Below are 13,257 nucleotides of genomic sequence, written 5' to 3' on the forward strand. Positions count from 1 at the left end.
ACTAAGACGTAAAGCTTGAAAGTTACAAGTATCATCTATTTCAAATTTTTACTATGATCATTTTTGCAACATATTCCTTGTTATATTGAGATTGTATCATAATATTGATGCAGAGACTGAACCAGAGCTCTGGACTGACTCGACACAAACTCGTGAACATCTCTCAATCTTAACTAAATATTCAAGAGCTAGAAAATGTTTTAAAATGACAAAAATGTTTCAATCAGAAAGTGGGGAAGGAGTTGTTATTGCCCTTTTAAATTAATCAGAAATAGGTGTTTTTTTTATGAAATAAAAAGAGCTAATGAATTTAAGCTAGTACTTAAAGTTCAAAAGAACCTTCATTACGCTCAAATAGATGTTGCTAATGTAACAATAATAGATGGTTATTCCACTAAATTACTGGAGTATAACTCTTTCAAACTTGTGAGAAATCATAGAAAACCAACTTGCCTGCTTTCCTCTGCACCCTTAATTAAAGGTTTTATTTCGAAAAAAGAAATATGCATTGAAAAAAAGTTATTCCAAGTTTTATGTAAGGGTTACAATATTATGTTTTCCATAAAAGAGGACATACATTATTCCTCGTTTTTAGAAAGGAGATGAATTAAAACACTGAAATTAATCAGTTTAAGAATAAAACATTATTTTTATATTATTTATTGCAATATACAGCTGTAATTTGTAGAAGTGAATAATATTTAACAACCAGAATAAAAAGAAATATTTTATATAGGTATATATAAACATTCAAAGAATAATTTCTCTCAAAAAGTATTCAAAAATATGTATTTCCATTAAAAAATAATAATTTTTTCTAATTAAAAAAAAGAGTTATAAATATCAAAATATATTATTTTATGAACAACATTTCAACACAGATTTTAAAAGTTTTTAAGCCCTCCCCCACCACCGAAAAAAAAAGAATCTTAGGTACGGCTCTGTGTATAGTTATTAGCATTCATGATATTTAATACATATATTTTTGTGGGTTAGGAGACCAAAAACCAAGACTAAATAAATAAAACAATTCGGCGTGTCACAAAATTAGTGTACACATATATATATTATAAAAAAACTACACCATATTATTATTCAAAAAGCGCACCCAATTCCCTCGTTTAACGGCCGGTAGTAGCGTGGGTGTGTGAAAATTAGAAATAGGAAAAAAAAAATTAAAATTCATGTTATCAGGAGAGGGGTCACTTACTACCAAACCGATTTTGAAGACAATCATTAAATATTACACTAATCATTTGATTTATTTTTTAACAAACCAACACATTAATTGTTTTGTGTGTATTCTCATTCTCGTTTCTCGTTTGTCAAAGTTTCAATGTTGTAAATTGAAAGGTGAGTTGATATGTGCCATGTCGGTCTGTATTATCATAAATGAATTAACTTTTTTTTCTTTTGAATATATGTATTTTGTAGTCACTATCAAAAATTACTTTTCTTTCTCTTTTTTTAATATGATAAGGACCTTCGGTCTAGGTATAAATATTTAGGTAATGTTTCATTATCATGCAAGAACTTTTTTTTTCCAATACCTACATATATATATATATATATTAAAAGAAAATTCATTTGTACTTTTTTTATTGTATATTAAATTTCCAATATTTTTTTATCTTTTATAATTAATTATTGTCATAGTATTAAAGATATTTTATTGATTGTATTACTGTTATCTATCAAAAGCTATCATAACACCATCAACTAAAACTTCGTGAATATTCCTACATGTATTGATAGTCTAAGCAGATCAGTCCTCGTAATAAGAATCCTTGATCATTGCTAAATCAGGGTGTTGCATATAGTATATTAAGTTGATGGTATTATGATTTTGATAGGTAACGTTAATTGAGTATTTACACTATATTTTCATTTATAATAGAATAGCAGTCATGGAATTTGAGAAATATAATATTGCAAAGTTGTAATGTGTCAACTTAAAAGCAATTTCGTACAAAATTCAAATGTATGGGATACTTGAGATACCTAAGAGAGTAATCACTATCGTTTAAAGCCTTCATTTGACTTTGACATCGTCTTTTCAATAGAATCTATTGTTGTTTTCTTTTCTCATAATTGTGAATCAAATGTTTTTCTTACTTGAAGTGCAATTTGAGGTGCATTTAAAGGATAAATCAGAATAATTTATTAATAGAAGTGGAAGATCATTAGTTAATTAATATAAATTATAATTCTTGCTCATTCAGGAAGAAGGTCATCCTAGTTTGGTCTTGGGTTGATGACACCAGTTGCTCTTTTCATGTACAAAAATATGCGAAATTTCTTAATTCATTAAGTTTTTGGGAAAGAGGGAAATAAAGTTTGAAACCCAGGAACAAGGGTTTTCAATTGGTCTAGACCTTTTGAATGTTGTAGTTAGACTTCAGTCCTCAGAGGGAGAAAATATAATTAAATTACATAAAGTTAAAATTGAGTAGCTTTGTTGAGTAATGAGTAACTCTGTCAAAGTAAATGTAATTGTTGATTTCGTTTTTTTTAATTGATAAAAATTGGATTTTATTTACATGGATTTAATATATTTCAATTACGATCCCTTTCAAAATCTACATAATTATTAATCTTCTCTATAATAATAAAACCATTTATCGGAATAAACTAGCAAACGGGTGAATCGGTCAGCCTGAAATTGGAAAGTGAATACTTGACGGTGTTTTTAGTAACCTGATCAATAAATATTTATCACTTTTTTTCTTACAATAAATCCTTAAAATAGCAATATATATTCTTTTTTTTTTAACTAATGAATCCAAAAATTTATCAAATTAAGAATAAGTAATAATTATAAATCTAATAACCCCCCCTATGTAGATCTAAACAACCCCAGGGAGGCTATTAGAGGCCAAAATATTTTTTACTGAAAAAATAATCCAATATTGTTAAATAAAAAAAATACAGTTATGAAGATTTTAGCACATTTTGCCTCCGTCAATATTTTATTTGAAGTATTTTATTTCCTCAAAAGGGGTCACGAAGTTTAATTCACCCATTAACATCGATAAAGTTTTTTAAAGATTTTTGAATGAGTATAGCTGTTATGGACGTAAATAAGAAAATGGACATCCTAAGTTTGAGAAAAGGCTGAGTTCGAATGATCACACTATACAGATCTGAACACATTTCAAACATATTTTTATTAATTTCAATTTTTCAAATAAAATCTTCAACCATTGGAACAAAATATAAGAGGATTTAAAATAAATTAAAGTTAATTTGGTTAAGATTTGTGAATAATTCAATTCAAAAATGAAAGATTGATGAAAAAATCGATATTAACTAGGAAAGATATTGTTATAAACTGTTGAAATTTATCAGAGATACTCAAGGAAGAATATGATATATACAATATTCTTCAATATTTTCGGATTAAGAAGATTAATTGATTTAAGTGTATAAAGAACTACGGTGTTCATATAATCACGGAAGGTGTTAATGGGTTACTTACAAAAATTCGAAAGAGTTCGAGTACACCAGTTAGTTATATATAAATATTTTATATAGATTTATATAGGCACATACTAGTAGTATACATACAAGCCTATCCGATTTATGTAAGTACTTAATATTGTATATCCACCCCCTCTAAAAAGTATTGAATTATTTTTAAGTATTGTATTCCGTTCATCAAAAAATTTAAACTGTTTTCATCAACATATTCAATCATGTATTTTTTTTTTTTTTTTGCTTTTTTGAATATATTATGTACATATTACGTACTAATTAGACTGAGTTGATGGGTTCTCAGTTTAAAATACATCATTAGCTTAGTCTCAACTTCATTAAATAAGTTATTTCACCAGAGTAATTTAAAAAAAAAAAAAATGAGACACCCACTAATTTGATGGAATATGTGCATATAGAAAAAAAAAGTTTTTTGTTAACTTGTAATGTATGGATGTCAAATGGGCGACGTATGTTGTGTGTAGTTATTTGATTGATATGTGAACAGTAGGTAGGAGTTTTTTATTCCTAAATCTATTAATAGTTAATATAACTAAATGAAAAGTATAATGACAATATTTTTTTATAAAGAAATTTAATTGCTTATAGATTTATAAGTGTATTAGTGGGAATGATTCACATTACTTGGAGTTATTAGGCCTCGACAACCAGACACGCAAACCCTCGTTCGATAATATTTCCCTTTTCATTTTATTTTTTAATATGACACAATTAGTTTTAGCTCCATACGCTTGTTGCTACATTGTTATTTCTTATATAAAGTCAGGGGCGTCCCAGGATTATATATATATATATTTATTTATTTTGGGAGGGGGATATATTTTGGAAAAAAATTTTTAAAAAAAAATTATTTTTTTGAATTAAAAAATTATTTTTAATTAAAAAAATTAATTTTTTTTTGAAAAAAAGTTCAAAAATCTAAAGTTATTCTCAAAAAATTAAATTTCAAATATAAAAACTTTCTAGAAAAAAATCCAAAAGTCTATAGTTATTCTCAAAAAATTTCAAACATTAAATTTTTAATAAGAAAATTTCAAAAATCCTTAGCTATTCAGAAAAATTTATATATTTTGGAAAAAAAATTTCAAATTATTTAAAAAAAAAATTTAAAGATTTAATTTAAATTTTTTTTGAAAAAAAAATCCAAATATTACATCTTTTTGATAAAAAATGTAAAAATCCATTGGTATTCACAGAAAATGAAATTCTTAGGATAAAAATTGAAATATTACATTTTCTAGTAAAAAGCAAAATTTCCAAAACTTTTCATTGAGGGGGCTACAGCCCTTCTAGTCCACACCTTGCAGACGCTCCTGAAAGTAGTCAAGCAGTTCTAATATATTTAGCGCACCTCAAAAAGGAGGCGTCGACATTCTTGAAACAATTTTTTTAATATCGATGTACTCCCCGTTTTTTTCTTAATATGAAACGCTAAGCTGTAGCTACACACACTCGTTGCTACATTGTTATTTTGTAGATCAAATACGTTTTAAGGATAAACTCAAAAATAAGGGATGCACAACTCTGCATTAATAACGTAGATTTTATAAATAAATCTCAAACAAAAGTAAATTTTCCAAAATTACTTTGGTTTGATATTAGTATTAGAAAGGGCAAAAAAATATTGATTTTTTCTGGGGTGAATACTTGGGAGGTTAAAAAATATAATCTAATTTTTTTTTCAACCAAGCTATGATATCCGTGTAAAAATTATAATTAATTATCATCAAATAAAAACCCAAGTATGGGCAATTCAGCCATTTTGTATCAAATTTTCTTCATAAACTTACTATTTATGTCAAAAATTGCTTCCCATCAGGTGCTTCTGCAGGGTATTAGGAGGGGTAAAAATATATAGTACCATAATATATATATATATAACTTTGCTTACGCCCTTGCCTATCGTTTTGCATCTATAAAAGTTCAAATCCTGGATTGGGTTTTATTTTATTGATGATCTTTCTGGCTAATCATTGGAATTTATACAATTGATTAATTTTTGACAATAAATTATGATTATTTTTTTAATCATTACTTCTATATATTTTAAAACCAATTTACAAAAAAATTCAAAAATCCATAGCTATTTACAGAAAATTAAATTTTTTAGAAAAAAATTTCAAAAATCAAATTTTTAGGAAAACAAATTCAAAAATTTAAAGCTATTCACAGGAAATTAAATTTTTTGGAAAAAAAAATCGAAAAAATAAATTAAATTTCAAATATTAAACTTTTTGAAAAAAAATCAAATATTAAATTTTCTAGTAAAAAGCAATCATTCTTTAATAAATGGTGAGGGCTACAGCCCCCCCCCCAGACCCCCCTGGATGTAGTAGGAAATGAGTGCTTAAACAAGTCATTATCAGTACGTTACATGGAAAGCATTAATTAGAATAACTGGAGATATGTAAGATCATTGAAATAATTAAATTTCCTTGTACATAACATAATAATATACCAACAAGTGTATTTCAAAAAAAAAAATTATAATAATAATAATAAAAAAGTTTCATTTGGAACACAACACTCGAACATGATATTTTGAGTTATTTTACTCTAGTCTTCAGAAATACATACATACACACATATATATGAACGTATACATTTTTTGTCGACAAGAACTATGCGTAGAGTATTCATTTACAGAAAAAAATAAAATCATTTTGTACCCTAAATACCTCCACTAAAGACTCTTAATGAAGAGTCAACAACAACAATAAAAATAAAAAACTGCCAATGTGAACATATAAATTATAATTCCCGCGCAATATCAGATCAAATGACGCAAGTCACATTAAGAAAACGGTTTTCCCATATAATTGTCTAAACAATATATTAATCAAAGCATCATCTCATTTTTACGAATTTCCATTCGAATTGGAGTACCATTTTTATATATGTATGTAGTGATCAACAAATTGAAGACAAGTTGTTGTGGTTTTAGAATTGCAAAAAAAAAAAAAACACCCTATTTTTATTATTTATAACTCTTTGCAGTGAAATGGTGGATCTATCACAAAGAGTTCCTTCCGATACACCTCTTCACAACGACCAAATCTTTCACGCTCATACATCTCAGTTTAACTCCCAAAGCAACAATCTAATAATGCCTTCTCATTCGTCATTTTATGAATTTTTCTCTCCAGAGTTTCCAGATTTAACTTCGATTCGAGGTGACACCTCTGACAATGTAAGACTACTCATTGATATGAAAATGATTTGAAATTTATGAACAATTAATAAATTATTTACTACTTATAATTAGTGCAACTCCATCTTCCTTCACGAAAGTAATTCTGGCGACTTGACCTTTCCATCCTGCTCATCACCACTTGTAATTTCAGAGCCTCTGTCTCAGAATAGTGATTCTCCTGAAGTTCTAGCAAGTGTTGTGGTCAACGAACTGTCCTCACTCTCTCCCTCTTATATGAATGGTAGATGTCAGGATGATGATATTCTATCGAAATCAGTTAATATAGCTTTATTAGATAATACTCACTCCAGTAGTGGTTACTACAATCAGAGCTATGAAAATGGTGCTTACGATATAATTCATTCCTCATCCAATTCCTTTGATAACGATCTCCACCAATGTTCAAGAAGTCAGGCTCCACAAACGTAAGTCTTGCCAGTTAATTAATTACATAAACTATACCTAGTGCTTATGTCCATTTTATACAGTCATGGTATTTCATATGCGACATTAGAAGCATATAATCCCCAGTATGAAAATATGAGCATGGACAATCCTTGTTGGGACAACAATAACACCAGTAGTATCTTTCAATCTCAAGAACAAGAGAACAACTACAATATCAAATCTGAAGAATGTAAGAAATATAATCAGTATTACATCAAAAATAAATTAACTATTACAATATACAAAAATAATTGTTTTAGCCAATGGAATGAGACTATTGAGCTCAATTAATACGCATTCTATTAACGGAAATGATCAGAAGTTTATGCCAAATGCAAATATTCCTATTCCTGCCATCTCATCTACCTCTTCTATAGTTACCTCCACAACCAATTCCATTTCTTCAATGTAAGTTAACATTTCATCCAATTTAAAAAGTTTTGAATAAATTAATTTCAAGGATTCCTTTATTATATCTTTTATAGAGAATATTCAAGAAGTATCTACTCTGATACTGATCGTGATACCAGTTGTATATCCCCAACAATTAACGATTCATCATTCAATTCAGACCAATCCATGTCTTCCTCTCCACGGAATATTGAACCTCTTCGAAAGTTTGCTGTAATATAATTATTATGTCTTACCATAACGGATAATGAATAATTTGTTTATTCCTTTCTTTAGAGCATACGGAATAAAAATTCCGAATGCGTTAATTGTTTTACAAAGACTACTTCATTATGGAGAAGGGATGGTAGTGGTTCCTCTATATGTAATGCTTGTGGACTATATTTCAAATTACACGGTGTTGATCGACCCCTTCAATACCGCAAAGATCATATACAAACACGTAAAAGAAAACCAAATTCAGCTCCAAAATCAAAAAAGAAATGTGCCAACAGAGCTAAAGGTGAGACTCTACTAAATAATTATATTTTTTTAAAGTTATCCTTTGACTTCAACATTATACAATATATATATTATTTCGATATAGATACTTCTTCGCCTTCTGCAGCTTATATTTAACTGTGATTAGCTTTAAATATTTCACCTACTCCTCCTCGACACATCCCCCTCCTTCTCCCTGTCTTTCTCGTTCCTTACTACTACTTATACACTTTCCATTTTTCAAATCTTATTGAAGCTGTCACCACCAAAGATCCTAATCAGCGTAAATCTCATGAGGCTTCTTCGACATCAATATTCCGATCCCCGCCTCCTCCGCCACAAAATCGTCAAAACTACTCTCAGTCACCACCACAAGTTGTTATGACTCCACTTGGCCTTGGTCTTGGATTCGATCCTGCCACCATCAATTTGTCAAACTTGACCTTACCAAATCGAAATTATACTAGAAGAAGACTGCGGATCAACGACAATCTTGGAGGTGGTGGTGGTGGGGATAAACAAAGTCAGAAAAAGTGATCCTTTTTTAAAGTGTACCAAATACATACCTAAATATAATTTTTTTAATAAAAGCTTTCTTTACTTAAGTAATTATCTTTTTTATATAAAACCAAACCATATTTATATTGGATATTTTGAATAAAGATACATACATACAAATTTATTTGTATTTTGTACTAATAATACAACGTATATTTTTTTCTAAAACTTAAGTTTTTTTATTGTAAAATTATTCCTTCTACAAAAAAAGAAATTTTTATGGAGTATGCAATTTTAATAATATAATAAAAACTACTATTAATTAATTATTGTACGTATGAAATATAAAGAATAGAATCAAAAAATTAAACAATTCCAATACGTGGTACATATTATGAAGACAAAGAATGAATTTAATAACAGCCTTAAGACATGTGTATTGTGTAAATACAATTTGAATGTCTAAAAAATAATAGGTATTATGAGATATAATTATTAGAGTTGTAATCATTTCTATGGGGAACAGGAACCAATAAAAGGTTTACTACTAAAACATATTTCCCTGTGCCATTTTATCTTCATTCCTATTTGAGTCCATGCCAGATATTTTCCGATTAATTTTACTGTTTTCAAGACATGCTCTGCGCATATTGAGCATGTATTGTGGTAAACCCCTCATTGCCACCCAATTTGTTATTGATGTTGGTAAACTGAGTCCGGGATTTTCAAAGGCTGTTAATGAGAATTCAAGTCCCTTAGAATCCATATTCCTTCCAGCTACTGATTGTATTGTTAAAATGGAAACGTAGTCATCCACCCTAAATTTTTTGTCACTACGAGGACATTCTGGATGAATAATTGCCTCGGTATATATGACTATTCTTCCATATTTTTCATCAATTCGTACTTTCCGTTTGCATACGTAGTCTCGATTCGCAAAAAACTTTGGCCACGCCACTTCCCAATAATATACCTGATCAGTAGAACCCACAGAGTCAATGCGGTTTTCTTTGATAGTTTTACAATCAACTGTGGAAGTATCCCAAGACTTTCTACTCTCTGACACATCTAATTGAGCAGCAAGAAACTCCTTTGGTGAGACATCATGGAAACGACCATACATTTTGTAAGCATACAGTCCATCCAATTTCGGATGAGGCTTTCTCCAAACAAGAACGTCTTTTTGCTCCAGGAATGGAATCCAGCCCAGACCATCTTCCTCCTCTAGATTTTCAATCTTGAACTGAGAAGAGGGACTGATAGCCAATATAAGTCATCATTATTTATGAAGGAACACAAATCAAATTACTACTTACCATGAACAGTATAAAATGCCATCTACTCTATCATTGAGTACTTTCCGTTTTCGACAACATTTACATATTAGGGTCTTTCTTTTTAATTCATCGATTTCTTCTAAATCAAGGAAATGAGATTTTATTTTAGATTCTTCATCCTCCTCATCGTGTTGGTAAGAGGCAGAGGCAAACCTGAATTATTTTTGACTCTAAGAGGGTGTCTTATAAAATTGAATTACACAAAATTGAAATAAAATATTTTGAAGATTAATGAGAAGGGATTTATAAATTGAAAACTTTGCTAACAAATTTGAAGATGGATTGAAATACATGAAATAATGAAAAAAGTATGTGAGAAACAAACATAGAGGAAAATGGTTTTTTAGATTACTATCTTCTTTTTTTTACTTAAAAAAAAACATTCAAAAAAATTGTTTGGTTTCGTAATCGTCATGAAAAACACATATGTTGTTGTTTCATAACTGACAAAATTAACAGTAGACGAGACAAAATGTAACAATAGACGGACGAAATTAGACCAACTTAACACTGATGTGACAATATATACATTTCTTAATTCCTATTTATTAGGATGTTTATATCATCAACAACTCTAATTATCAGAGCCCAGAATTGATTAATCGAAAACTGTCTCACATAAATAGTCATCGAAAAGCATGAGTTAGAAGAGCAATGATTTGTAGAATATTCAATTTTGAAGAAAACCCAAATAATCTTATTCTATGTTTGCTTCTCGCATATGTTGATTTAAATGGGTATGAGATGCAAGGAAATGAGTTATTTGTTTTTAGTAGGAACCTATCTAAGAGTCAATTGAAAAGACGGACTTAGGTAGGCAGTACGAACCAAGAAAGTGACAAAAGACAGGATGATGCAGTTCCATTTGGACCTCTCCGAGGGATTACATTGTGCAGTAATGAAAATGTGTTAAGGTTCTGCTTATTGGAAGCTCCATTATTATAATATTGAAGAATCCCGGATGAGATCCTCATCATTCGACGAAACGCAAACATTTTAGGACTTCAGGTGAAGCATGATCAGAGGAGAGTGTTCATACAAATGAATCCGAGAGTGAATGCCTTTCAAAACCTCAACTTCTCATTTGTGATTTTTAGGCTTTGTTATTATCCGGATTTCAAGATACAAAAGTCCCAAATCGTCTTGTAGCGTACATCATATTCAATTCACTTGTCAAAATAATAATTTAGTAATAATCCTGAGCGAGTCAAAGAACATGGATCTCAATCACTTAACGATTTTTAAAAAATCACGAATAAATATGGATCTGTTGCCAAAAAATCATGCGACGACAAAATAAACAAACAAACATTTCTACAAAGAATCTGGACTCTCATTCATGTCCTAAAATATTATTTTACGTAATTTTGGTATCGTTAAAGATTAATAAAGTTATTTTACTCATAAAGTTTATTATGAACTATTGAATGTCGTTGAGTACCTACTTAAATCAAATCTAGTCATAAAGTTCAAATATTTATTTTAATGATAGTCCAGACAAATACGGGACTGTTTAATTTTTTTAAAGAGGTTGCGCTACAGAAATGCATTTTTTATGTTACGGAAGTTCAAATAAAAATATATTATTTTTATAAAATAATATTTGCTTACTATTAGATACTAAATATCCTCGCCACTTGTTGTTGATTTCCATATTTGATTCGAGCATCGATATAATCAATTAATACACATTGTAACCCGTAATTAACTAATCATACTGACTAGTTTACTTAAGATTGATGTTGCTCATTGGATTGCAAAATATGATTATTATGTATTGTAAATTAATTTTGGGAATAGGAGAACAAATAACAAACATGTTCCTGGCTTTTTACTTTTCTTTCATAATACATTTAGCTAGATGTTGAGTTCTATATAAAACATTGATCCTTAAGAACGTTGATGCAAGATAATTGAGTCTTATTCTAAATTTTTATATAAATCATGTATTATATTGATACAAATTATACCATAAAATTATTTTCCTAATAGACTCAATAAATGTACTTCAGTCTTGAATCGTGTCTTGACTGTTAAAATAATTGAGGATGATTTTTGTGTCTATTGGTTCTTATGGTTTTGTTCAAGTCCATACTTTTCCAATTATTCAATGTCAATTTTCACCAACAATAAAACGCATGAAATAGATACACATTTAGGTATATTAGGCATTAACTAAGTCTTCAGTATTAATGTCATATTTTATTAAAAGTGTAGCTATACACTTGTCACACTTGAGTTAGAATTGTTAAAAAATGTACGTTATTTCTTCAAACATACTTCTATATTCATTTTCTATTGAGTAGAAAGGTTCAATTATTTTCTTGTGATTCATTATACTTATATGTGATGGAAGTTATTGGAAAAAAAAAAAAAATAACTGCAATCTTAACTGATAATACTTAATAATCCCCATACTATAATTCATAATTATATTAATCAAGAATGATATAGAAATTATAGATAAAAAAGAGGTTTTGTTGACTCAAAGTTATGAAAATATCCGAAAATTACATTTTATTTTGAAAGCAGAAATATTTTATTATTATTATAAACTATACCAATTCAATCAATGAAGTTGGATAAAATATTAGATTAAATCTTAATTAATTCATATTGAGAATAAAATGTAATAGACTATTATTTGAAATTGTAGTATTCTCAACTACATTTTATTATATCTTTTTCATATTTACATTAACCATTAAATTTATTATTTACATCAGAAATAAAGGATTCCACTACTACATAAACAGCGCCAGTTTTAAAATAGGTAGGCTCTCGGCAAAGACAAACATGATACCTTTTTTTTAATTGATTTGTATTTCTATAAATAATTTAACTTTATTTTTCAATAAATGCGGGTCCTTTTATTTTGAGGGGTATCTTTTTATTAAATTTTTATCGAATCACTTTATCTTATTATGACCTTTTTTTTAATAAAGGTCGATTCTTTTTCTATTTTTATGGTCTTTTTACAAATATTTATTCTTACAATTTCTGTATATATTTTTATTTTTGTAAAACTGCATTCATAGCAGGGCAAGGGCCTTGCAAAAATCGTCGCCCCTAGATGATATTTAATTATTTATATAATTATAGTTATTATTAGTGATGTGCCACGAGTAAAACTCGTAAATTGGTACTCGACTTTTATGAAGTAAATAAAAAAAGACACAAAAAAGCAGAGTATTACTCGGAACTCGTAAAAAACTAGGGATTCTTTCTTTCTTTTTGAGCCCATTATAACATGTCAATCAATCTTCCTAGACTTACTTCCTTTCCTTGCAAAATTTAGAATTTATGTTTTCCCACAGTTAGTAATTTGTTGACTTTTTTGCAATGTGTACTCATAATCCCAGGTTGCTTAAAAAATTATCCTTGTTTGATTTTTTA

The 13,257-nt window shown here is 28.5% G+C and overlaps 2 protein-coding genes across 6 annotated transcripts; one reads left to right on the forward strand and one right to left on the reverse strand.

Moving 5' to 3' along the window:
* Nucleotides 1-1,110: 1,110 nt before the first annotated feature.
* On the forward strand, nucleotides 1,111-8,730 carry LOC121114932 (uncharacterized). 4 transcript variants are annotated; one of them, XM_040709049.2, is made up of 8 exons: nucleotides 1,111-1,353; nucleotides 6,493-6,685; nucleotides 6,761-7,113; nucleotides 7,177-7,325; nucleotides 7,396-7,543; nucleotides 7,621-7,759; nucleotides 7,823-8,048; nucleotides 8,133-8,730. In XM_040709049.2, the coding sequence occupies exons 2-8, from the start codon at nucleotides 6,497-6,499 to the stop codon at nucleotides 8,162-8,164; spliced, it is 1,236 nt and encodes a 411-aa protein (XP_040564983.1). In that variant the 5' UTR covers nucleotides 1,111-1,353; nucleotides 6,493-6,496; the 3' UTR covers nucleotides 8,165-8,730. The 4 variants fall into 4 exon arrangements, with proteins under 4 accessions (XP_040564983.1, XP_040564980.1, XP_071743409.1 ...); XM_040709046.2 differs by having other exon boundaries at nucleotides 1,178-1,353; nucleotides 8,283-8,730; XM_071887308.1 differs by lacking the exon at nucleotides 1,111-1,353 and adding an exon at nucleotides 6,185-6,394.
* Nucleotides 8,731-8,739: 9 nt separating this feature from the next.
* LOC121114933 (phosphatidylcholine transfer protein) lies at nucleotides 8,740-11,176 on the reverse strand. 2 transcript variants are annotated; one of them, XM_040709050.2, is made up of 3 exons: nucleotides 10,690-11,176; nucleotides 9,841-10,014; nucleotides 8,740-9,780 (listed from the first exon to the last, which is right to left on the reverse strand). In XM_040709050.2, the coding sequence occupies exons 1-3, from the start codon at nucleotides 10,854-10,856 to the stop codon at nucleotides 9,072-9,074; spliced, it is 1,050 nt and encodes a 349-aa protein (XP_040564984.1). In that variant the 5' UTR covers nucleotides 10,857-11,176; the 3' UTR covers nucleotides 8,740-9,071. The 2 variants fall into 2 exon arrangements, with proteins under 2 accessions (XP_040564984.1, XP_040564985.1); XM_040709051.2 differs by having other exon boundaries at nucleotides 10,671-11,154.
* Between the last annotated feature and the right edge of the window lie 2,081 nt (nucleotides 11,177-13,257).

This window comes from Lepeophtheirus salmonis, chromosome 3, assembly GCF_016086655.4.
Source record: "Lepeophtheirus salmonis chromosome 3, UVic_Lsal_1.4, whole genome shotgun sequence".
NCBI lineage: Eukaryota > Metazoa > Arthropoda > Copepoda > Siphonostomatoida > Caligidae > Lepeophtheirus > Lepeophtheirus salmonis.

Bases quoted from the DNA above. Each gene is read 5' to 3' on its own strand.
- LOC121114932 (XM_040709046.2), top strand. From the start codon at position 6,497: ATGGTGGATCTATCACAAAGAGTTCCTTCCGATACACCTCTTCACAAC. The intron at 6,686-6,760 runs GTAAGACTACTC...ACTTATAATTAG, and splicing joins GAGGTGACACCTCTGACAAT to TGCAACTCCATCTTCCTTCA. The intron at 7,760-7,822 runs GTAATATAATTA...TCCTTTCTTTAG, and splicing joins AACCTCTTCGAAAGTTTGCT to AGCATACGGAATAAAAATTC.
- LOC121114933 (XM_040709050.2), bottom strand. From the start codon at position 10,856: ATGTTTGCGTTTCGTCGAATGATGAGGATCTCATCCGGGATTCTTCAA. The intron at 10,015-10,689 runs GTTCGTACTGCC...AAAATAATTCAG, and splicing joins TGTCTTTTGTCACTTTCTTG to GTTTGCCTCTGCCTCTTACC. The intron at 9,781-9,840 runs GTAAGTAGTAAT...ATTGGCTATCAG, and splicing joins GGCATTTTATACTGTTCATG to TCCCTCTTCTCAGTTCAAGA.